Genomic DNA, 21980 nt, shown 5'->3' on the forward strand with positions numbered 1-21980 from the left:
GCGTTACCGCGAGAGGCGGCGCGCTCTCGCGAGAGTTGGCGCCCCCCCCTCCCCTCAGCCCGGACGCGGTGCCGTTTCGCTTTGGGACGGGCGCGGGGGGCGCGGCGGGGAGGGCCGGGAAGGCGGCGGCGGCGGAGGGCAGCGGAGGGCGGCGGGGAAGGAGGCCGGGCCCCGGGGCGCCCCCAGCGCTGCCCGCCGCGCGCCCGGGCCCCGCGGATGCGGCGCTGAGGCCCGGGCCCTTCCGCCTCCTCCGGGCTCCCCATGTAGGAGCGGGGAGGGGAGCGGGGGGTGTCGGCGGCCGGGAAGGGGGCGACGCGGCCCTGAATGGTGCGGGGGGAGGGCGGCGGGCGCTGAGGGGCGTTTTGGGGGGGTTTCGGGGGCTCCCCCCGCTCTCGAGCGCAGCGGGGGAGGAATGCCCAACCCGGAGAGACATGGGGGCAAGAAGGAGGGCGGCGGCGGCGGGGGGGCCTCGCAGCGCGCGCCCGGCGCCTCCAACAGCAAGGAGCGGCACCGGCCGGCCTCGCGGCACAAGCGCCACAAGTCCCGGCACTCCAAGGAGGCGCCGGCGGCCGCCCCGGAAAGCGCGGCGCCTTTGGGCGCGGTGATCAAGCCGCTCGTGGAGTACGACGACATCAGCTCGGACTCGGACACCTTCTCGGACGATGTGGCCCTCAAGCTGGACAGGAGGGAGAACGAGGACAGGAAGGCGGAGAGGAGCGAGAGGGCCCAGAAGCACCGGCACCACCAGCACAAGCGCATTCGCGAGCTGATGAAGAGCAAGCAGGCGGAGAAGGAGAGGAAGCTGGAAAAGAGCCTGGAGGCGTCTGGCAGGTCAGGATCCACCAAGGACAGGATATCGGGATCGTCCAAGAGGCTCCTCGATGACAACGAGGAGCACCCAAAGTCGCTCTCCTCCAAGAGCAGCAACAAGGAGTCCCGGTCAGCCAAAGCGCACAAGGAGAAATCCAGGAAGGAGCGGGAGCTCAAATCCAGCCACAAGGAGCGCAGCAAAAGCCACCGGAAAAGGGATGCTCCGAAAAGTTACAAAACCCTTGACAGTCCCAAGCGGAAATCCAGAAGTCCCCACAGAAAGTGGTCAGACAGCCCCAAACTGGACGACAGCCCCTCGGGAGCCTCCTACATCCAGGAGTACGACCTCAGCCCGCCGCGCTCTCACGCCTCCAGCACCTACGACTCGTACAAGAAGAGCCCGGGCGGCTCGTCGCGCCGCCAGTCCGTGAGCCCGCCCTACAAGGAGCCCGCGGCCTACCAGTGCGGCACGCGCTCCCCGAGCCCCTACGGGCGCCGGCAGCGCTCCGTGAGCCCCTACAGCCGCCGGCGCTCCTCGAGCTACGAGCGGGGCAGCGGCTCGTACGGCGGCAGGTCGCCCAGCCCCTACGGGCGCCGGCGCTCCAGCAGCCCCTTCGCGGCCAAGCGCTCCGTGAGCCGAAGCCCCATCGCCAGGTGCGTGAGCGCGCGGCGCCGGGAAGGTGGAAGCGCGGGGATGAGGAAGCATCTCGGGACGAGCGGCTCTGGGGATGTGGAAACGGCCCCCTTCGTAACCGCGCTCGGGCCCGTGGGGTGTTGGTGGCGACGTGTGGTGTTGCTTTGGGAAGGGTTCCCATGGTTCCCTTGGGAAATGGTGTTCACACCTTGGAAAACACCTCCCTGAGTGGCGCCAGGCAGCCTCCATGTTGGCTCCCAGCAGAGCCCCGGGGCCGAATGAGCTCCCGGGATTAAGTTACACTCTCCTCTAGAGGTGGCCCCTGCGGGGGGGATCTGCAGCCTCCATGGGGATGGAGCCCTCCCCTCCCAAGGCCCTTCATGAGTGGGAATTTCCGTTGGGAAGAATCTTTCCCACCTATTTCTAGAATTCTTTGTCTTTCTGCTAGATGTGAAGACTTGTTCATGCTTTTAAGGAGGGTCACTCTTGGTTTGAGTGTGTTTTACTCTTTCTACACTGACTTGTTTGTTTTGTTCCCTTGAATTAGCGATGACCGTGTGTAAACTGCATCTTTCTAGCCTAAACTTTCTCCGTAATGGAGTTACTTGCTTCCATATCCTGAAATCAGGGCATTCTGGAAGGGCAAGTAGGAAGCAGTTGTATTTTGGCTTAATTATAATTTTCCTCTCTCCTTTTCCTCCACACTCGGTCAGAAATACAAACTCTTCCTTACTTGAAAGTGCTGCTAACTGTGTTTTATTTCAGATGTTTATTAGCCACCCTGTTGTGTGCACAAGTCCTGAGCGCGGCTCCGGTTGTTGCTGTGTGTGCTGTGGCGCTCTGGTTGTAGCTCCATGGCAATTAAGATCTGACCTGGAATGCAATAACTATTGAAATGCTCTGTGCCGTGCTGGCAGCGCTGCATCCCTCGCTCCAAGCAGGAGCTGTGGGAAGAATCTGCCTCCAGGGTTTAGTTTAGTGATCGGGAGTTGCCAGAGAACTTGGTGGCTTTGGAATTTCGCTGTTGTTGCGAGAGCTGCTCTTGTCTCTTTGCTGTGTTCCGGGCTTGAAACATCCTCTCTGCAGGAGCCGCGCTGTGGAGCGGCCTGGAAGCTCCTATGGGAAACCGGCCATGCGAAATGGTGGAGCAAACAAGCAGGAGTTGCCCTCTCTTCCCTCCTCCCACTGATTCCCGGCTTGTTTCTCCTTCTCCCCGTTCTATACATACATCTGAGAGATGCTGAGGGAGCCAAGTCCTTCCTGGTTTTCTTTTCCCTCCCCTCGCCCCGCTTTTACCTTGTGGCAGGGCTTTTGCAGGCTATTTAGGAATGCTTTGTGCAAGGGCAAGATAGGGTAGTAGAAACTTGGGTGTGATGCATGAGCTAACGGTGCCCATGGGGTCTGCCGAGCGGCCGTGCTCAGCTGTAGCCAGGGAGAGCCCTACCCCAAATGGGGTCTTTCCCCCAGTTGCTCCTGACCCAGGAAATCAACGTTCTCCTCCTAAAGACACAAGTGCCTCTGAAGCACTTTGTGCTTCCATGAGCTTCCCCTTGTAGGAGCCTTTTTAAAGGCATCTTTGACTCGCTGACAAAAAGCTAAACCCAAACCAAAATAGATTTCAAAGGTTACTTATTGTTTACGCTCCGCTTGTACTAGGGTCTTTGAATCTGTGACTTCAGCTGATAACCTGTCACTCTTCTCTCCTTTCTTGAAAGATAACTTACTGACTTTGATGTATTTTCTTCAGATCCGAACACAAAGCATGGATTATGCCTTCAGAAAGCATCTGCCTTAGGTGATTATGTCCAAGGGATGGAGAGAATTGAATGTATTTTCCATATATTAGGCAAATTTTAGGTTATAATTAATATGTTGGTTTTGCTTCATTAAGCTTGCAGTCAGTACAATGTGGAAGTCAATTTACATTTATGGTCCAACATCTGCTGCGCGAGGCAGAGATGTCCCCCGGCCGCGCGCTGCCCAAGATCCCGCCCGGAGCGGCCGCTCCGGCTCCACGGAGCAGCCGCCGCAGACGGAGGCACCAGGTAGCACCAGGGCAGCCACAGGGCGAGGATGGGTGCCCTCCCCTGGATCACACAGAGGAGCAATAACAATTTTTGGAGAGAAATCATCTTATACTCCTACCCTTGCTTCTGTCCTAAGCATGGGACCGTAGCTTAAATTCTTCAGAAGAGGTAACAGGCTTTTTTGGGACACTCAATTATTTCCATTGCCTAGAAATGTTGGATTTTTTTTTTTAAGTGCATTCTACTTTTTTCTTTAATCTGCATGTCCAAAAATCAGTCCTAGGAAACTAAATCAACATGCTGCGCTGATTGGAGCGAATGCAGAATGCTTGTGCTCCAAATGGGTGTGCCAAGCAACTTGCTTTGAATTCAGGAGGAAATGGGGATGATTTGGTCAGCAGGGAAAATAACAGATGCGACTTGTAGCAACTGTTGTCAATGTAGCGAAAACTAGAAGGAATTGCAGAGTCGTTCAGCTTGAAGGTGGGTTGTGCTCTGTGCCGACTGTAGCATCTAAGTGTGAGTGTCTCCACGTGCTGTAGCAGTGGCTGCTGCTGCACAGATCTGTGCCGTGGTGTGTGAGTAAGAAACAGTGCTCTTCTGCTTGGGCTTTTCCTGGGAAATTGGAGCAGGAGCACGCGGTCAAACTGCCCAGATACTCCTCTCCTTTGCTCCTCCTCTCTGCTCTGGTTTGGAGCACGGGTGATGTTTTCACGTTGGGAGATGTTCTCAGGAATTTGTGTGGTGGCTGATGTGGAAGCCCGTAAGCGTGGACTGCTCCAGGTTCACCTCTGCCAAAAGTTCTTGGCAGAAGCTGCTCCTGCAGCACGAGGAGGTCTGGAGACTTCCAGCATTTCCTCCTCTAAAGACCATCCTAATTCTCTCTATCTGATAGTTTAATGCTGTTTTTTGGAGGCACTTTTATCCAGAAAAAGGAAGATGTGCAGGACAGACGGCCTTCTTTTCCCCCAAACCTCTGTTAATTACAGCAAGCAGAGGAAGCCTTTGGGGCTGTTAGTTCATGTAAGGCTGAGAAGGGAGAAAAGTACCAAAGTGTTGGCTGCAGGTAAAGCCAGAAAGGATGTCCCAAATGGGAGGAATTCCTCTACAAATGAAATCTGCCTGTGCATTTTCCCTCCCACTGTGGGAAGTGGGAAGAGATAATCTGCAGGGGGAAGGAGAGAAGGTCGGGAACAAGGAACTGAGTTCAGGCTGTCTTAAACAGGATCTCTCCTGAAGGAGAGGAAGGGAATGGTGAAGGGTAACTCTAAAACTATTTGTGGTTGCAGTGAACTACAACCTGCAGGGTTTGTTGGGAATGTTTTCTTAGCCTGCAAAGGCTGTCACTGCATAGAGCGGTGATGGGTTTTTTTCAGCTGCTGGCAGCTTTGTGGTGGGATGTGGCAGGTGAATTGGTATCTGAATGGCAAAGTAGGACAATTAACTCATTAACCAGACCTGTGGAAAAGGGCATGATCTTGAGGCAGAATTCCCATCAAAGCCCGATTTACTGAAGAGGGAAAGAACGGGGCTCTCTTGGCAATAACTTTGACATATAGACTAGAAATAAGTTTCCAATTCTTCTTTTTAATGGTTTCCAAATTGGTCTCTAGTGAGTCTGCAGTTATTGCAGTTTTCTGACTAGGGTTGTACTGTGTTTATCTTGCGAGCCCTGATGGTGTTGGACACTTCCTGCCTTGTATTGCAGTGCAGGTTTCTCAGTAAGCCCTGCACATACTACTAATTTAGAGCCCATTTATTGTGGGCGACGACAGACACCTTCCGAATATACAGAATTAAAATTCCTGTTTCTTTTTTCCCCTGAATCCCAATAAGCAAATTGGAGTTCTGATGATAGTAAAGGAACCAGAGGAAAAATTAGCTTGAAGTGAGCTGTTTCCTGAGGCGAGATTCCCACGAGGGCAGTCACATTTTCTCTGTTGTTTCCTCCAAAGCTGCATGTAATTACAGTGAAAGATTCTTAAACTGCCGGGTCATCCTCTCAGCTGCTCGGCTCATGCATCTACAGTCTCATCTTTACCTTGAGCCTTGTCCAGTCTTGAGGGTTCATTTCTATTTTAACTGTGTGATGTAAGGACAGTGTTGACCCTGGAAGCTGGATGTTGACTACTATAACGTGTTTCGGGTCCCAAAGTAGGTTTGGGTAACTTGAGTCTCTCTTGGCAGGTGTTATGGACTCTTTAAGCTTAGCTGACAAATAAGGAATTTGAATTCTTTTCAGAGAGCGCCTTTAATGATGGTGAGTAGCCCAGAGGTTGAGACTTGCTTCGTGTGACTTGTCTTCCTGTTCTCCCCACAGGAAATCCGTGAAGTCCCGCAGTCGAAGTCCTGGCTATTCAAGACACTCATCATCTCACAGTAAAAAGCAGAGGTCTGGGTCACGCAGTCGCCATTCCAGTATATCCCCTACCAGGCTGCCGCTGAACTCGAGTCTGGGGGCCGAACTCAGCAGGAAGAAAAAGGAACGAGCGGCGGCGGCGGCGGCTGCAGCCAAGGTGGATGGAAAGGAGGCAAAGGGCTCGCCTGTTTTCCTTTCTAGAAAGGAGAACAGCTCAACTGAACTTAAGGAGTCTGGAACAGAGTCTAAAAAGGTCACCAAAACTGTTAAATCTGAAAAGTCGTCTTCAGATACAGAATTAGTTAATTTACTGTATACAAATGCAGAGACTAAAGCATCTGCAGACACAATAAAAGTCAAAGCAGAAGAGAACTCTGAAAAGAAACATCCTGTTCCAGTTAAAGATGCAAAACAAATGGGAACAAAAGACTCGAAGCCTGTAGTAGTGAAAGAGGAGCTTCTGTCTCCAAAAGAGACAGAGGCAGCAGAGAAGGAGATTCCACCCCCATTGCCCTCAATCAAATCACCTCCTCCGCCTCTGCCGACAACCACGCCGCCACCTCCGACTCCGCCGCTGCCACCTTTGCCTCCGTCACCTGCTGTTCCTCCTCTGCCACCATCCCAACTGGCTCCCGTTCAGCTCCCTGCTTCAGTCCCGACATCTTTGCCATCTTCCTCCCACCCAAGGACGTCTACTTTATCCTCTCAGGTGAACTCTCAGTCTTCTGTCCAAGTCGCTACAAAAACCCAAGTGTCTGTGACGGCTGCTATCCCACACCTGAAAACTTCGACGTTGCCTCCGCTCCCGCTCCCCCCTATTTTAGTTGGGGAAGATGACTTGGATAGGTAAGGTCACGTGGGACGGCGTCCTTCGGTTTGTATTTGAATGCAAAGCACTGAAAGGAAGAGCAATTCTATTTTGATTAGTTTCATGGTTGTTAGCTTATCCAGCCAGCAGTGACGGTTATCCCGGTGTCTAATAAATACCACATTGTGTGGCCATTCCTGTGCTTTTGGCCCTATTGGCTCTACAGGGAAAGTTTCATGGCTGATGTGACAGGTATATATGATCTCAGTAAGGAAGAGTGGCTTGGCTACTGTTTTAATGCTGATTGCTAGAAATTCCAAATCATGTTAGTGATTAGTTCATGTTTGTTATGATAATAACCTGTGGATCCAGAGTTATGCAGCCCTTTGCACTGCAGCCTTTTGCAAAAGCTTGTTTTGAAATTGTAGGTTTTATTTCTTTGAGAATGCGAGTGCGTCAATGTTGGGAGCAAAACCGAACTTATTTTTCTGAGCCTTAAAAAAGTTACTTAAAATACTCTTTCTGCTGTCAAAGAGCTGATCAGAGCAGATGATCAGAGCTGTGGTGGTGACAAGCCTAACGTGCTGTCCTCCTTGGCACACACCGTGTCCGTGCGCTCCTCCCATCCCGCCGCGGGATGCACACGGAAAACCTCTGTCCTTCCAGCTCTAAGCCAGGCTCGCAGGGTCTGCCTTGTGTAGCTGCTCTCCTGCTCAGCCTCCAACACGAACCTGTCCACAGGAGCTGCTGCCTTTTCATCTCTTTCCTTCCTTTGGGGCAGCAGGATGGCAGAGGGTCACTACAGAATACCACAAGTACAAAAGGAGAGGAAAAAATACTGGTTTTCCTCTCCCTTTTTGTAGCTGTTTAATATTTTAGGGTAAGGCTGTTATTTCAGTAGAAGATAGACAATCACTGGTCTTAGCCTGTAGTTTCCTTACAGCTTCTGTCTCTTTTCTAACCCTCACTATAGAACGTATTAGATGTCTCGGTGAAGTTATATTTTTTAACAGTTTTGCATGACAGTTACTTTTTTTTTAAAAAAAAAAAAAAAGACAAAAGGGTAATTATATAAAATTGTATGTTACATATTCTGATTCTCTTAATTGATTTTCATGGGTTGCCCTGGTATTGATGTAAATCAAGGCAATGCTGTCACCATGATAACCATAAAAGCTAGACTTGCACGTGTCTGTGTTGCCCTCCCCGAGCTGTTTAATGTTGTGGTGTTCAGCAAGTATCTGTTTAGTTTAAATTCATCGGGGAGGAGCAGCAGCTTTTAACCGATTGCAGATTTTATCCCCATTCAATGCCAGCTGAAGCAAGATTCTTCTGTTTTCACCCATCTCCAGTCATAGAAATAATGCTGCAAAAGTGATATTTCATTTTCCAAACCAGTGTGGCTCTATCTTTGTTCCACCTCTGCTGGCCCCATGAACTTAAGAGCATGGGTAACAGCACAGTTGGTTGCTAGAGTTCCCAGTGCTGCTTCCCCAATAAAAAGAGGGGAAATCTCACTTCAGCTGCTGAGTCTAATGCTGATTTTAAGTGATACTGACCATATACAGAAGCTCACTCTTAACCAAGTGACTCTGTGAGTAAAAGTCTTTAAGCAGATTCTTTTTTTCCCTGTGCTGAGACTAGGAAATCACTCCTGCAGAGCTCTAAGAGTGTGGTAAGCACAGGGTTTGAAAATATGCTTTGAAACTTCCAAGTACAAAATGCATCTCACTTGGCTAGACTCTCCGTGACCTTTTCTCGTGCTTGCCAATGTTTTGAGCAATTTTTGGTCTGTGACTTAGTCATTTCAGCAGTCAGGGTGTCCTGGGGTCGCTTCCCCTGGCCAGAAGAGCAGCAGGAAGGCCCAGATTCCTGGGAACACCCGGTCAGCAGGTGATAATGCTAACACGATTTAAAAACGGAGCTGCTTGACGCGTGCCCTCTCTCAGGGAAGGAGGAGAAGGGAGGCAACTTCCAGGGGTCTTGTCAGGCAGTTGGTGACAAGCTTGTCACTGTTTTTGCTTGGGCAACTCTGGAGGGTTTGTTTAGATTTCTCATTAAAAACAAAAAATCCAAGTGTCCAAATGTTCTGACAGCAGAGCAACCATCTAGTAGTAGTAGTAGTAGCTACTACTCAGCATTGCCCTGGTTTACAACCATCTAGTAGTATTTGTATGTTAACGTACAAATAGATTAACTAAGCACAGATAACTGTGTGTCAGCAGGAGAAGAACTATGAGAGGTGGTTCCCATCTCTTAATAGAATTCTTTTTCTGGTGAAACAGGTTTTCATGGAGAAGAATTACTGACTATTCAGACGTAGGAATTCTCCCTGCCACATACAAGCAGGGGGGAGGAATTAGATTCTGCTTATGAGACTTTTGCTAGTCTAAACCAAGCTCTACTGACACCACTGATATTTTAAAACAAGGCAAATCCCGTTGGTTTCTCAGCAAATATGTAAATTTTCTCAGCAATATGTAAAATTTGGTGATGCTTTGGTCCTTAGAATTTGAAAGCAGCTCGTGTAGGGAATTAATTCTGAGTGTCTTTGTGTGTTTATGGCAGTCCTTAACAGGTCATGCATTTAATTACGCCATAATAAATGGGCCTAGTAGTGGAGTAAGGGTCTGCAAGGGGTAACGTGATGATAACCTGAATTCTGTATCTTCTGGGAGCTTCAGAAGAACGGTTTATTTGTGTAAACTGAGAGAGTTCTAGTTGCAAAGAGCAGTGGGTTTATTTGAAGTCATCTAAACTTAATATTTTTCTCCACCGACTTTTTAGCTGTGTAAAACGTGGTTATTCTTTGCTTTATACTTCTGCTAATTTTGTCACTTAAACTTGGGCTCCTAACTTTGCGCTCAAACGCAGAGCCTTTGGCCTACAATGGTGGGGTTTTTTGGTTTGTTTTTAATTGCCTGCTAAGACTGACCTTTGTATTATATTAACTTTGCGGAGTTTAGTCCAAAAGAGATTCTTCCTCCGAAGCCTGTGAAGAAAGATAGAGAGCAGAGACCACGACACTTACTCACGGACCTCCCGCTCCCTCCAGAGCTCCCTGGAGGGGACCCATCTCCTCCCGACTCCCCAGAACCAAAGGCAGCCACACCACCTCAGCAACCGTTCAAAAAGAGACCAAAGTAAGGCTGCTTTCCTTTGTTTTTTGCCTTTTTTGGTTGTTAGGTTTTCTGTATGTCCCCGTGCGAGAGATGGTTGTTCAAAGCACAAGCAATTCTAAAGTTGAGTCTGGCACCTGCTTTGCCTTCTCTTAGCATCTTCCCTGCAATCTGTAGGATGAGGAGAACTCTTAATGTGTACTTATTTATAAATCTTCAGCCAGACTTGGTTCTGTTTTACTGAAAATCTTATGTCCTCAGATTGGTGTTTGGATAAACCAAGCCCTGTTTTTTTTTATTATTTTTTTCCTGATAATATACTATCTATTCCTGGTGGTAATTGAAAACTACTTACCAACAATCTGAGAATGAAGAGTACAGCAGTTGCAGCTGGTGAAGAAGAGGATGGTGTGCGTGTTGTGCATCAAGTGGAGGCTGCAGCTTAGACTTAATGTCCGAGTTGTCCTTCCCTTTGATCCTTTCAGCATCAGGGATGGCTGGAGTGTTAACGTTCAGACTTCAGCCACATCTGCCCTGAGACTTCCTTCATCTTTTCATGTTGTAGCTTCTAGGCCAAAGCAATCTCTTGATAAATATCCCTCCATAAAACTCCTAGTGCTTTTAAGAAGAGATTATGTAGGAAAGGAGCCACGTGCCTTATCTTCATGCACTATTGAAGTGTGGATCATGTTGTGAGGGGTTTGCAGCTTCCCTGCGTAGCAAAATTCATGCAGTTGTCAAGTGTTAGTAAACTGCTGCATGTGTAGGGTCTCTCTGTATGTGCATTGCTAGCTGCACTTTATTTAAAACAAAGACGGATCAAATGTCCAGTGTTTGTGCAGATTTCAAACACTGCCTTTTGTGCTACTGTAATATAATTCTTTGGGTTTTTTTAGATACTCTTGGTTCTTTTTCAGACTGCTTTGTTGTATTGAGGTCTTTGTAGAAATCAGTGTAGCTGTTTACATGTCCAAAGAGGCTATGACAAAGTAATTTTGCTGTATCGAAGCATGTGGATTTGAGGTGGCATAACACCCTTTTGCTTGTCTTCCCCATTCTGACTTGTATGCCTTATTTGCCCCGTAGAAGAAAGCTATCGTTCAGCTTTTTAAGTACAAAACTGATGGGAAAAGATATGATAGCAACGCAGTGCTTTTGGCTGGGGTGCTTTAATGAGTGACTGAAGAAAAGGGATAACATTTCTACGTAGCAGCGCTTGTATCTGGAGCAGCCGAGATCGTGTGCAGCGTGAAATAAACCCTCAGCTGGCAGGGGAGCAGGACAGGGCGCCCCAGCTCAGCCCTTATTCCTAGGGCAGGGTTTGCCTGCAGGGTTGTGGTAAGTGGAGCCCTTGGGAGTCTAACGGGCCTTTTTCCTCTTCCAGAATCTGTTGTCCTCGGTATGGGGAAAGGAGACAGACGGAAAGCGACTGGGGGAAGCGCTGTGTGGACAAATTTGATATCATTGGGATTATTGGAGAAGGGACGTACGGGCAGGTGTACAAAGCCAAGGACAAGGATACAGGTAAAGATGCCAAGTGACTTCAGGTCAATTCTGCCTCTTTATGGCCTGGTTCTGTTAGGGTGGGTGTGCTTAAAGCCCTCTCCAGGCTTGGTGCTGGTGCCGGTTAATGACAAATAACTGTAGAACCAGAAATAGCTCCAGACTTAGAATGAACATTGGAGGTTTTCAAAAGGGGCTTAAAAGAAGTGGGGAGCAAAGCGCAGTCACAGAAATCCTGTGGTCCACGAGCTGGTGCCCAGCTGTGCTCTGCATATACAGCGTGCTGCCTGCTCCGGTGCTCATGGCAGGTGCAGTTACAGCACCAAAGATGCCCCAAGCGCTGCTTTTGAGGCAGCCTCTGTTGAGTTCATAGCAGCAGAGCTTGTGAGAAGGGCTGCAGCAGTTTCCAGGGCAGGCTGGCTTTACCTGTGCCCCTTCCCCTTGGAGCAGAGCAGCAGCACCGGTGTCACTGCTCCTGATTTGGCTCCCAGCCTGGGGCAGAGCAGTGCCAACGAGGGTGGTAACGGAGCAGGCTCTGCTCTTTCCCGGTGGGTGTTGGTGTGCCCATGGCAGCTCCGAGCTCTCCCCTCGGAGCCCCGTGGAGCTGGTAGCAGGGCCCTGTGACACCGTCCTGTTGTGGCAGGGGAGCTGGTGGCCCTCAAGAAGGTGAGGCTGGACAACGAGAAGGAAGGCTTCCCCATCACCGCCATCCGCGAGATCAAGATCCTCCGGCAGCTCATCCACCGCAGCGTTGTCAACATGAAGGAAATTGTCACGGACAAACAAGATGCACTGGATTTCAAGAAGGACAAAGGTATTACACCACAGGGTGTGGTTTCAATGAACTGAAGAGGTGACACAATCTTTGTTATCCTTATTGTAAAAGCAGAGATCTAAGTCCTGCTGTGTGTCAGTTTTCTTTATGTGCTTTCTTGATGTAGCAGTTCCAGCAAAAGTTTGTCATCTGGATTTGGCTTTACATCAAATAATAGGTTCCAATTAATATGAGTCGTTACATCACATAGCGGAGGTGGAATTAAAAGGGTGCATTGCATTTGTTCTTGCGGAGTCAGAAAAGTGCTTTTTTTCCTAAAACTTTTACAAATCACTTCTAACACTGATTGGTGCTGACAGAATACTGATAGTGTGAAAGGTCTTTGATCCTCCATCACTGTGGAAGAAAGGTGCTTTAATACCCCGTGAGCTTTTCTTGCCTTGGGACTTTTCTCAACAATCAATTGTTTTTCTCAGCAGTGAATTTATTTCTACTTTTCCCTTGTCTCTCTTTATTTTACCAGGTGCCTTTTACCTTGTGTTTGAGTACATGGACCATGACCTAATGGGGCTGCTAGAATCCGGGTTGGTACATTTCTCAGAGGACCATATCAAGTCTTTCATGAAACAGTTAATGGAAGGTCTGGATTATTGCCACAAAAAGAACTTCCTTCATCGAGATATCAAGTGCTCCAACATCTTACTGAACAACAGGTAACTTGGGACTAGATACAATTCAGGGTGATCTGCTTGTGGTAATCTCTCCATGTGGGACCCTCTGCTTAGATTTGCAGCTCCTTTTAGTTGCGTTTCTTTCATGGTGACTTTTAGTGCACTGTTTATTCTAAGTGCTTGTATGCAGAGAAAGCATTGAAGGTTGAAGTAGGAAGTAGCAGCTCTCCATGAATTTTCACTTATATAAAACGCTCTATTTCACCGTAGAACACATTATAGTGTTATTTGTTATTTGTTTACTGTTAATTTTCAAGTCTTTACCTGGGTATCCATAAGAAAAGTTTAAGCCAATAAGACTAACACTGCGCATAGTTGCATTACATGGGTATCCACATGCGAAAAGATTTCACTGGAATGTTGGTCCACTGGGTAGGTTTTGTGGTGGAGAGGAGACTGAATTATTGCAGGTATTCTCATTTCTTGGAAGGATCAAACAGGGTCTGAAAAACTAAGACCAGCTTTGCCAAAATAATTACTGCAAACATTGCTTTGCTAGAGCTGCCTACTGCATGGAGGAGTTTTCCTTCTTTTTACTGCTGTGATTCCAACTAGTGACTGCTTTTGTCTTTCAGTGGGCAAATCAAACTTGCAGATTTTGGACTCGCCCGACTCTACAGCTCAGAGGAGAGGTGAGACATGATGAGGTGAAAAGAAGGGAGAAATGTCTAACATAAGTGAGACGAGCTCTTTTGTTAATGTCCCCATTTTGCTTTGACCTGAGGAGATCAACCACTGTTGAGTAGTGGCAGCCAGTTGTAGGTCAGGGAGGGATAGGTACTTGAGAACCCCCCCAGTTCTAATTAAGTGCTACATTTTGGGAGTAATGATTGCAACTTGTAAGCATTTTGTAGCACTTAATTTACTTCCATGTATCTTATATTACAGCCGTCCATATACAAATAAAGTCATTACATTATGGTATCGACCTCCAGAATTGCTGCTAGGAGAGGAGCGTTACACACCAGCCATAGATGTGTGGAGCTGCGGGTAAGTACCTGGTTTGTATCATTTGCCAAATCTGATTTCTCTTCTAGCTGGACAAAGTGTTCCGATAGTATTGGAATCCTTTCAAATCCTGTGCCTTAAAGCAATAGATTTGTCAACTAACTAATGCTAAATCGTTTAATAATAAACAAAATGTGTTTAGGTATTGACACACAGGAGCATAAAATGTGTGCTGCTAATTACTCGTGGAAGTTCTGGCTGTGAAGTCCAGTTCACTGCCTTGTGCCAGACAAGTGGCTCGGTCCAGTTCCAGCAGACAGGTGCCTGCAAGAGGCCACAGCTCTGTCTGGCACCAATTGCCATTGCTGTCACAGGCCTTAAGCATAGATGTTGAGGGCTGAATGAGTGAGAGCTCTCCCCTCCCTCATTTCCTTCCCTTCCAACTGTTAGGAAGTGTTGTGTGTGCACAGACGTGTGTGTAAGACTGTCCTGTGCCTGGCAATGATAAACAAAAAACTACTGGCAGCAGAGAATAGCTGGGTGAGCAGATATCTCAACCTGTGACAGTGGAGTTGGAGGGAGAATTGGGCTGAGCCTGGGGAACCTGAGATTTCTGGCTGTTCTTCTCATTCTGCTCTTGGTGCTTTCCCTTTTCCCTGTAAAGAGTTAAAGCATTAAGCCCGTGGTGTGGTAACCAGCCTACTAGTGGATGTTATTTCCCAGCTGTGTGGAATTGGTGGCTCTTTACACATAGGTTAGTTTGTCAGTTCTCAACTACAAGCCCTGATGCAAATAACTCTCCTCAGGCAAACCTGCTTCCGAACAGCAATGCTGCAGTGTTCAAACGATCATCCCAAGAGTTTGCTGTCATGACCTCTTGCTTTTCCTCTTTCCAGCTGTATCCTCGGGGAACTGTTTACAAAGAAGCCTATTTTTCAAGCCAATCTGGAACTGGCTCAGCTTGAATTAATCAGGTAAAGCATTGCACATGCATGCCTATGAGAAGAGGCACTGCAGAAACTGCTCATGCACACAGTTTGTGTATTATAAGAGCCCTCTTCCTCTAATCTGCCTGCAAATTAGGACCAGTACATCACGATAACTGCAAATGTGAATGGTTAGGCCTCTGGGTGTCCACACCTGCAGTCAAGCATGTGTCTGTTAATGTATGCACCCTCAGTAAACTTGTGCTGTTAGAGTGCAAAAATCGTGGCCTTAAATTAGATCTCACCACTGAAAATTCTGTTTGTTAGATGGTGTATCAATTCTAAGTAATCTTTTCTCCTGTTCATGATGCTTGCTTTTTTAACCTGGGTCTTTGTTTAATACTGTACCCAATCCTAAAATGCTGATATGCCTAATTGCTGAAGAGGAAATGTTTTCACTTGGGTGGTGACTATTCTCAGATGTGTTTTACGTGCTGATAACTCTTTGCTTTTCTGCTTCTCAGCCGACTCTGTGGGAGCCCCTGTCCAGCAGTGTGGCCGGATGTCATCAAGTTGCCCTACTTCAACACTATGAAGCCCAAGAAGCAATACCGAAGGCGCCTGCGTGAAGAGTTCTCCTTGTGAGTCGAAGCAGAAGAGAGGACAAGGGGGCACGTTAGAATCGTGCCCTGTTATGTCGTGTGGCTGACGTGCGATCCGTTGGCTCCAGTCTCCGGGGCAGGATGGGCAGTGCTCCTCCTGCGTACCTGCCCTCCTCTCCAGGAGGGCTGCTGTCATCCGTGGAAGGCTGGAATGTGGTCACTATCCCCTCTCTAAATACCTGATCTGCCACAGGTGCCTCCTGGAGGGGTTTTCCTGCCTCCATGTACACGTCTAGCTGCAGTCTGCCTTGTCAGTCTGTGCTTGGAAGCTTCACAGGATGGCATTTGCACAGTGCAGAGGCTGTCTGACTTCACAGATGTGCTCTCTGGGGGCACAATATAATTGTGTGATAATCTCTGGGGATTTGTACAGAGCCGCTCTTCAAAAGCGGTAAAAATTAGACTGAAAATATTACTAATCCGATGCCTGTTCTGATGATGTCTGTGAGCTGCGGCATTGCTTACTAGTAAATTTGCCTGTGTAGGTTTCTGTTAGGCTTGAGGTGGCTCTCTGGAAATGGGTTTCTGTTGAGAACAGCCTCTTAATCCCTCCCTGTGTTCGATCTCCGCGCAGCATTCCGTCGTCCGCGCTCGACCTGCTGGATCACATGCTGACGCTGGACCCCGGCAAGCGCTGCACGGCGGAGCAGGCCCTGCAGAGCGACTTCCTGAAGGACGTTGACCTCAGCAAGATGGCACCCCCGGAGTAAGTTCCAGCTGGCATCTGCCACCACGGTGGGCACTCTAAGTGAGCGTTGCGAAGGAGCCATCGCCTTGGCCTTGTTTTCACCGATTTCTGGCTTCTTTTCTCCGCTGTGCCCCAGCGTTTTGTCATACAGCTGAGCAAATAGTTTTTCCTATGCTCTTTTTTCCCTCTCTAGTGTTGTTTTTTCCAAAGCTGCCTTTGTAGCTCTCTCCTCCTACCCCGGGTGAGTGGAATACGAAACTCTGCAGTAGCTTCGTTGACGCAAGTAGGTTGTAGCTTTTAGGATTCCTTTTTCCTTCAGAATTCCTAATGGCAGCTGCTCACCCAAAGCCACCATACTTTGAAAGCTTAACAGATTTACCCTTACGGCGGGTTGTGTGCATATTTAGTAGCACAGCCCTTTCAGGAATAAGGACTAGTGCAAATTAAATGATTCATGCGCAGTATAATCCTCTTTCCCAGTTCTAGGACTTGCCCCTTTTGAGTGTAAAAGTACGTTGCAGTCAGGGGAGCATCCGCACTTCTTTTATGGCACGAATAATTTTCTGTGATCTTCGAGGATAAAATTAATATCCTTCCGATCTTTCTAAGCTATTAAGAGTTGTTGTTCTCTTCCAGCCTCCCCCATTGGCAGGATTGCCACGAGCTGTGGAGCAAGAAACGCCGACGGCAGCGGCAGAGTGGGATCGCAGTGGAGGAGCCACCGGTATCAAAAGTTTCTCGGAAAGAAACTACCTCTGTTACAAGCACGGACACTGTCAAAAACAACAGCAGTCCTGTGCAGCCACCGCCTGCCCAGCTCAAAACAGAGCCCGGTGTTGGAGATGCAGTAGGTCAGTGCCTCGTCTGGTCTGTGCAAAGATCTTGCTGCTAAACTGCATCCCTGCCATCTCTGTGCTGGGTGTGGAGGTTTTTGCCTCTTTTTAAGCCAGGGGGATTCTTTAATTCTGTCGAAACAGCATTCCTGCATCTCCCTGTTTGAGGTGGGGGAAGTTGATTCATTTTCTTGTTTTTGTTTCTCCTCTCTCTGTTCCAAAGACTACCGAGTGCAGAGAATTCTGGATGATATTTGGAATCTCTGAATAGCTGACTATACAGTCAGCTGTTCTATATAATAGCTGACTAAATTCACTGTATGAGTGACGTTGTTGGTTCCTACACATGTTTTCATGGAGAGTGATGGAAGGAATTCTGGAATCACGTAGACGAGCAGAGTAGCAAATAATAGGCTGAAGGGAAAGGGAGCACAAGTGAGCTGAAGTTCATGATCTTATTGATCAAATTACATAAAGTTTAGGCATGTAACAACAGACTAGTGGTTGGTGGGTGGAAATGCAAATTTTTGCACAGTACTTCCTGCAGAAAAACATCTCTTGGTCATAATGACTTGCCAGACCAGGATTTGTACACTGTTCCCAAAACCACGATCAACCTTTTAGTGTCTAAGAAATGGCTTTAGGAGAGGTGTTCTGCTTCCAGGGAATGCAGAGATGTGCAAGTTTGCCTGGACCCGGCTGATTGTTCTGTGGAAGATCTGTAAAAACCCAGATGCAGGCAGAAGCTTCCTTTGTGTCGCGTGCTGTCCAGACAAATAGCAGGAAAGACGGTTCTTGCTCCAGGGAATGCGCGATCCATGTGTTCAATGGAACATGGCAGATGGACAAAAGGTGGTGGTCAGATTAGCAAACAGCTGAGAAAGGAGTTTCACATTATTGGTCGTCTACCAGCACGGGGAGCTTATTTTTAAGCTTCTAAATCCAAATGGTGCATCCCGCTTCCCAGAGAGTTTGCGTGACACGCAAGGTCAGTGCGAAGTGACACCCTCGTCACCCTCACCGGGGTGGCACAGGAGGAGGCGATGCCCTTCAGGGCCTCTATTTCAGACTAACCTGGCTGCTTTGGGGCCAGGGTGGAGGCCTGTGTGATCCCAGGCCAGCTTTCCGCACAGAACTGTGTTCTGCGTGGCCTAATTTCTCTTGCTGTTAGTGGAACATCCTTCCTTCCAAGCAGCAGCATAAATCAGTGCCAGGGAATGTGCTTTTCGGTGCGAGAGGGAGGGCGTTTGATCCACCAAGTGCTGCAGAGACCTTGGGAAGGTGCTGAGCTGCCACCAGAGCTGCTGCTCCGGTTGCTGCTGAGCTGGGCTGGAGGGTTTCAATCTTCCTCACGCATCCTCAGCCTTTTTTGGGGGTAACTGCTGGGGTGGCCGCTCACGCTGTGGTTTTGGGGTGCCCTCGAGGAGTTACCTGCCCCGCGAGTGGGGACGTTGGGTCTAGCTGCTCCGGTGAGCAGCTAACATCAAATATGCTGCTCTGATGAGCAGCTTCGTGCGCAGTTTGTTGGCAGGTTGGAGCAGGCAGCGACAAAGCGCCGCGGAGCCCGCGCGAGTGCAGTGCGTGGCAGGGCCACGGGGTGCTGCTGCAGCGCCGCTCGGCTCCGAGCCGACGCGGGAAGCGGAGCGGCGCTCCCGGAATCCTCCCCGTAAAGCCTCGCCGCCTTCCCCGGGGACGCGGAGAAGGGAGGCGTTGGGATGCGGGAGTTTGGGCGTCGTGGTCACGGAGCAGCGCGCTGCAGCTTTCCGTAACCGTTCCGTGATGCTGTTTGTGTTCCCTGCAGGCCTTGGAGAGATCACCCAGCAGCTGAATCAGAGCGAACTGGCTGTTTTACTGAACTTGCTGCAGAGCCAGACTGATCTGAGTGTCCCACAGATGGCCCAGCTGTTGAATGTACACTCGAACCCAGAGATGCAGCAGCAGCTGGAGGCTCTCAACCAGTCCATCAACGCTCTGACAGAAGCCACCACTCAGCAACACGAGTCTCAGGCGGTGGCGGCGGCAGAGGAAGCCATAGAAGAGCCACCCACGGAGGCCCCGCCACCGGAGGAGCAGGCGACTCCAGAAGCAGCCAGCGCTCAGGGAGACATGCAGAACGTGCTGGCCGTTCTGCTGAGTCAGCTCATGAAGAGCCAGGAGCCTGTCCTAACGCTGGAGGAGAGCAACGGGGAGAAGAGCGGCGAGCAGCGGGGGCCCAGGAAAACCCCCACCGTGCACCCGGAGGAAAGCACAGGTAAATAAATTGTGATCCCTGCTTGTGTATCTTGGATGCCGTTCGCCTGTTTGAGCAATTAAAGCCTTCCGTACAAGTGCCTCTAGTTTAACTGCGGCCAGGAGGAACCAGGATGGTTGAGTCCGGGAACGGAGGGAGCGGGTGGCAGGAGGGAGCGCGCTGGGTGTTCAGGGGGGCGACTCTTAGACCCCAAAACCGGGAGACCCGCTGCTCTGCTCCCTGCAGCGAGTGCTCAGGAGGCCTTTCCCAGTGTATCAGGACACCAGACTGCTCCACATCTCCACAACACACAAAATCCTGTAATGCTCTGTTGTGAACAGGTCAGGGAAGATTAAAGGCTCTGTTTCCCCCCCATCTGTCTGGGGAAAATTTGCAGAGTTCAGTTTTTGCTCTGACATTCCCAATAATTGATAATCTGCACCGTGTTTTTGGTCATGACTCATGTCATGTTGGGTTTACCCACTGAGGTAGATTTTTTTGCACGGGATGTTGGATCTCTGCAGTTACACAGCTCTGCCAGTCTCTCCCAAGTACCTTTTTCACCATTCCCTTTTCCCCGTTTTGGCCCCTCAAAAACAAAGCGCAGACAAAATTGTAAAGAACATGGGAACTGAAATAATGCCGAGTGTTGAACAGGAGGGATAGTGGCAATTACACACATAAAACTCGTGTATCTGGCTTTAGGGTGCTTAATCTATATGTAGAGGTGACTTCCATGAGTCCTGAATTCAGCAGCTGAGGTTAAGCCAGGTAATTGGCTCTGTTAGGGCAACTGAGACACGTTTAAAAGGCCTGATTGTATCGATGAACTCTTGGATTTCCTTTTCAAAGGTGAGTGTAAATGTCTCCATGTCTTCTGTTTCTGTTGGTTTTTCTGAATTATTAGCAACATCCTGGGACGACCTCACCAAATTCTAGAAGCGCCTCCTGAGTATGTCTCAAACTCTCCAGGGAGCCTCTTTTGGCCCGATACACAACTCCTCTGCAATGTAGCTGAACGTGCTGTGTTCTCGTGCCTTCAACATACCCGCCCACCACAAGCCAGTTGTGATTGTGCTTTTTTTTTTGCCCTAGAACTGGAAAATAATTAGGTTATTGTAGAGCAGATTCAATTAAATAACTTTGTTCTCTGTTATAATTATTTTAAATGGTATACTGTCCCCAAATCAGCTTGGCTTTAAAATTACCTGAAGATTGTTTTCTGGATTTAAACACAATCTAGTTTTAAAGTGGACTGACTGATATGGGTGGAGGGGTGGTCCTGGAAGACTACTGGTTTTCACAATAAAGTTTGACCTTTTTAATAACCAGTTTTGTAACTGATTTGAGGATCTGATTCAACCAAGGTATCCGTGCCCTCTTTACATCATCGCCAGTGATAACTTTAACCCCAGGGTAGCTGATCCTGTAGCTGATGGATGAGTTGTGTTGCCTTGCAGGAGGCAGGAGGGCTTTGGGAAGCCAGGAGGGCCCCGCGGAGCAGACCGTGTCCCGCAGGAAGCTGCTTGTCCCCTCCGTGTTGTCACTTTTGGCCCCGAGGCCGCGGTGAGGGCCGGGGCTCGGCCCCTGCTTCTTGCACCCCCTGAGCTGCTGTGATCCTGGAGTAGCAAGAGCCCTGCGTGTGCTGGGAAGGCTGCTTTTGTTCCCATTAGGAGAGAGCCTTTGGAAACAGAAATCCTGGTTACTTCAAGACTGATATATTTTTAAAAAAAAAAAGAAAAAGGGAGGGGGGTGACTGGCTCTTTAACATTTTTTTCCTCACGTGCTTCAGGACAATCTGTACATAGCATGCAAATATGAGACTGGTTTGGACTGTGCTCCAGAAACCTGAAAAAGGGCATGAAACGGGCACGGCAGTTCCCGGATGAGAACGGCATTCCCGACAGCGAGGAGAGGGCCCAGCGGGATGGGCCCTTCCCTGCTCCCTCCCGCTGGGTCCGTCCGGGTCCGCGCGGTTCCGTGCGGGTTTCGGCACCGCGAGCGCCCAGGCCGCCGCTGCCTCCCTCCCGGGGGCCGGGAATCCTCTCCACGGATGCCCACGCGTTGGGACAGCCCGGGAGCCCCATGGCGGCTTCTAGAACCTTCCGCCTCCCTCATGGGCAGCTCCACAGGGCACGCGTGGGGTTCGCTCTCTATCTGTTCGCAGGGGGGGTTATTTTTTTGTAACGCTGGTGTTTAAAAGAAGTAACCCTTCCACAGCATGTCCTCCTCGCCTTCTCCCCCCAGAGAAGAGACCCCCCGAGCCCCCCGGACCGCCGCCGCTGGCCGAAGGCGACGTGTGCGGCGCGGCGCAGGAGCTGACCCCGGCCGTGACGGCTGCGCTGCTGCAGCTCCTTTCCCAGCACGACGCGGAGCCGCGGAGCCACGAGGCCCCGAGGGCCGCCGCGGACGTCGGCCGGTCCCGCTCGGCCAGGACTTACAGCGCCGAGGGCTCGGAGGGGGGATTTGGCGCCGAGGAGCTCAACTCCGGCCCGACGCTACCAGAAGCCTCCGCGCAGACGCTGGGGAAAAGCAGGACCTTTTTGGGCTCCGTGAGCCACCTCGGGGAGACGAGCAGCTACCAGGGCACGGGATCGGCGCAGTTCCCGGGGGACCAGGACCTCCGCTTCGCACGGGTCCCCGTCGCCATCCACTCGGCCGCGGGGCAGCCCTTCGCCAAGGCCGAGGGCGGCGGCAGCAACAACAACAACAACGCGCTGGTGCATCCGGAGGCCAAAATCCAAAACTACGGCGAGCTGGGAGCGGGGAGCGCCGCGCCGGGAACGGCTCCGGCCTGGGCCGCTCCGGCGGCGGCTCCGTACGGCAAGGCTTACCGCGGGCCCGGCCGAGTGCCTGCGCGAGGGGGCCGGGGCAGAGGCGTCCCGTACTGACACCGGCCTCTCGCCCTGCCCGTTCCCCCTCTCGCC

The 21980-nt window shown here is 50.0% G+C and overlaps 2 protein-coding genes across 4 annotated transcripts in view; both read left to right on the forward strand.

Moving 5' to 3' along the window:
• PSMB3 (proteasome 20S subunit beta 3) overlaps nucleotides 1–21980 on the forward strand; it is a 226566-nt gene that overhangs the window by 182798 nt on the left and 21788 nt on the right. The gene's annotated exons all lie outside the window — the stretch shown is intronic.
• On the forward strand, nucleotides 393–21953 carry CDK12 (cyclin dependent kinase 12). 3 transcript variants are annotated; one of them, XM_088536264.1, is made up of 14 exons: nucleotides 393–1464; nucleotides 5792–6676; nucleotides 9605–9781; nucleotides 11142–11281; nucleotides 11904–12074; nucleotides 12559–12748; nucleotides 13342–13398; nucleotides 13655–13756; nucleotides 14611–14688; nucleotides 15165–15281; nucleotides 15877–16008; nucleotides 16627–16841; nucleotides 18625–19074; nucleotides 21274–21953. In XM_088536264.1, exons 1-14 carry the CDS (start codon nucleotides 413–415, stop codon nucleotides 21942–21944), a joined length of 4437 nt encoding a protein of 1478 aa, XP_088392390.1. In that variant the 5' UTR covers nucleotides 393–412; the 3' UTR covers nucleotides 21945–21953. The 3 variants fall into 3 exon arrangements, with proteins under 3 accessions (XP_088392390.1, XP_088392391.1, XP_088392392.1); XM_088536265.1 differs by having other exon boundaries at nucleotides 21301–21953; XM_088536266.1 differs by lacking the exon at nucleotides 21274–21953 and adding an exon at nucleotides 19961–20381.

Source organism: Tinamus guttatus, unplaced genomic scaffold (assembly GCF_059628265.1).
Source record: "Tinamus guttatus ecotype Peru unplaced genomic scaffold, ASM5962826v1 Tinamus_guttatus_pri_ptg000655l, whole genome shotgun sequence".
NCBI classification, from domain to species: Eukaryota; Metazoa; Chordata; class Aves; order Tinamiformes; family Tinamidae; genus Tinamus; species Tinamus guttatus.